Source organism: Acanthamoeba castellanii (assembly GCF_000313135.1).
Source record: "Acanthamoeba castellanii str. Neff unplaced genomic scaffold scf7180000084649, whole genome shotgun sequence".
Lineage (NCBI taxonomy): Eukaryota > Discosea > Longamoebia > Acanthamoebidae > Acanthamoeba > Acanthamoeba castellanii.
Genome location: NW_004457283.1, coordinates 101280 through 102745, shown reverse-complemented (window position 1 = coordinate 102745; position 1466 = coordinate 101280). Strand labels below are relative to the sequence as shown.

General features: G+C 58.8%; 2 protein-coding genes across 2 annotated transcripts in view; one reads left to right on the top strand and one right to left on the bottom strand.

Annotated features, from left to right (window-relative positions):
- Window positions 1-31: 31 nt before the first annotated feature.
- On the top strand, window positions 32-394 carry ACA1_101690 (uncharacterized protein; the record flags this gene model as incomplete). Its single annotated transcript, XM_004334063.1, has 1 exon — window positions 32-394. A coding segment is annotated over one exon (363 nt), but the record flags the coding sequence as incomplete, so codon positions are not given.
- A 575-nt stretch (window positions 395-969) lies between these two features.
- The window catches only part of ACA1_101580 (Actininteracting protein, putative), a gene marked incomplete at both ends in the record, with an annotated part of 575 nt that continues 78 nt past the window's right edge, over window positions 970-1466 (bottom strand). Inside the window, 2 exons of the mRNA XM_004334062.1 lie at window positions 970-1104; window positions 1210-1391. Of these exons, the coding sequence (XP_004334110.1) occupies window positions 970-1104; window positions 1210-1391 (317 nt within the window). The remainder of the gene's footprint in view (window positions 1105-1209; window positions 1392-1466) is intronic.

Sequence of the window (1466 nt, the reverse complement as noted above, 5' to 3'; positions counted from 1 at the left end):
GGAGGCCACTTGGCTGCTCCCGGCCAACAGCTCGGGCGTGTACGCCAACGTCACGTCAGCCGACGTCGCTGTCCGTCTGCCGGGCGGGCGCAACGCGTTCAGCGCCTCGGCCACAGTCTACAGGTTCAACCCGTCGTCGGGCTGCATGACCGCCACGGCCACCCGCCTGACCGCCGCCAACTCGAGCGCCACTGACCTCGTCACCCCGTCGCTCCAAGTAGACGACTCGATCCTCGTCCTCCAGCTGAACCCGACTACCAGCTCCGCCGGCGCCGTCTACAAACCGGCCGCCGACGCCAAACTCTGTCCGTCCGACGAACTCCCCTCCACCGCGTCACGGCTCGCCTCGCCTTACGTGAAGTCGCTCATCTTTTACTGGTGGCCGGAGAGCTAATGAACTGAGTTTTGTTTGTGTTTTGTTTTTTGTTTTTTGTTTTTTGTTTTTTGTTTTTTGTTTTTTGTTTTTTGTTTTTTGTTTTTTGTTTTTTGTTTTTTGTTTTTTGTTTTTTTCAACCTGGAGGAAACCGCCTCTCCTCCCAGGTTTGGGCCGGTCCCGTGCAGTTGCCGCACTCGTCAAGCGTAGCCAGGCCGTCCTCCACTCCGGCGCAGTCCACGTAGCGCGCCGAGCCGTCGCCGACCCCGGCCTTGCCCGCGCCGCGCCGGTGTCGCCTCATATTCTCGTTGTCGCCTTTGCCGTCGGCCCCGCCCCACGCTCTCATAGACGTGGTCGCCGTTGTTTCTGCTGCTGCTCGCGCTGGCATCCTCGTCGTCGGGGCGGAGTAAAAGGTTTGCGGCATGCCAACTGTCCGAAGTGGGCGTTGGGTGGCGAAAGGGGATTGTGGCACGAGGCTTGGGTGGTGGGCCGATTCAAACTCTAGCGGTACCGCTTTATTGGTTATCTGATGTTTAATGGGAATGGCTTTGCCGATTTCCTTTTCCCCTGTTTACTCATGTGCATGGCTCTGGCACTTACTCCCAGAGTACATTCCAGGTGCGGGTGGTGCAGTCCTGACCAACAGAAGCAAGGGTCGACTGGTCGAGCCAAGTGAGGTCATTCACGCCACCGTGGTGGGCAGCGGTGATGGTGAGCCGCTTGTTGGGCGTCTGCGCGGGCAGAGAGGGGGATAACCATTAGCGCCATTGAGCAAATGCCATCAGAACTGCCTGTTGACCTCTCGTAAACTAGAGGAGAAGTAAGGGTTAACGTACCTCAACACTCCAGATGATGATGTTGGTGTCGAGCGAAGCTGAGGCGAGGAACTTGGAGTCAGGGCTCCAGACGAGCTTGTTGATCCTGGCGGAGTGGTACTGCCAGTCCTTGATGGCAATCTTGCCCTCCTGCCAGATGAGAATCTCCCTGTTCTTGTCGCCCGAGGCCAGGTAGCGGCCATCTGGCGAGAAGGCGAGAGCCGACACGCCGGCGCGGTGGCCTTCGAGCGTCTTCTCGTTCGCGAGAGTGTCGCCGG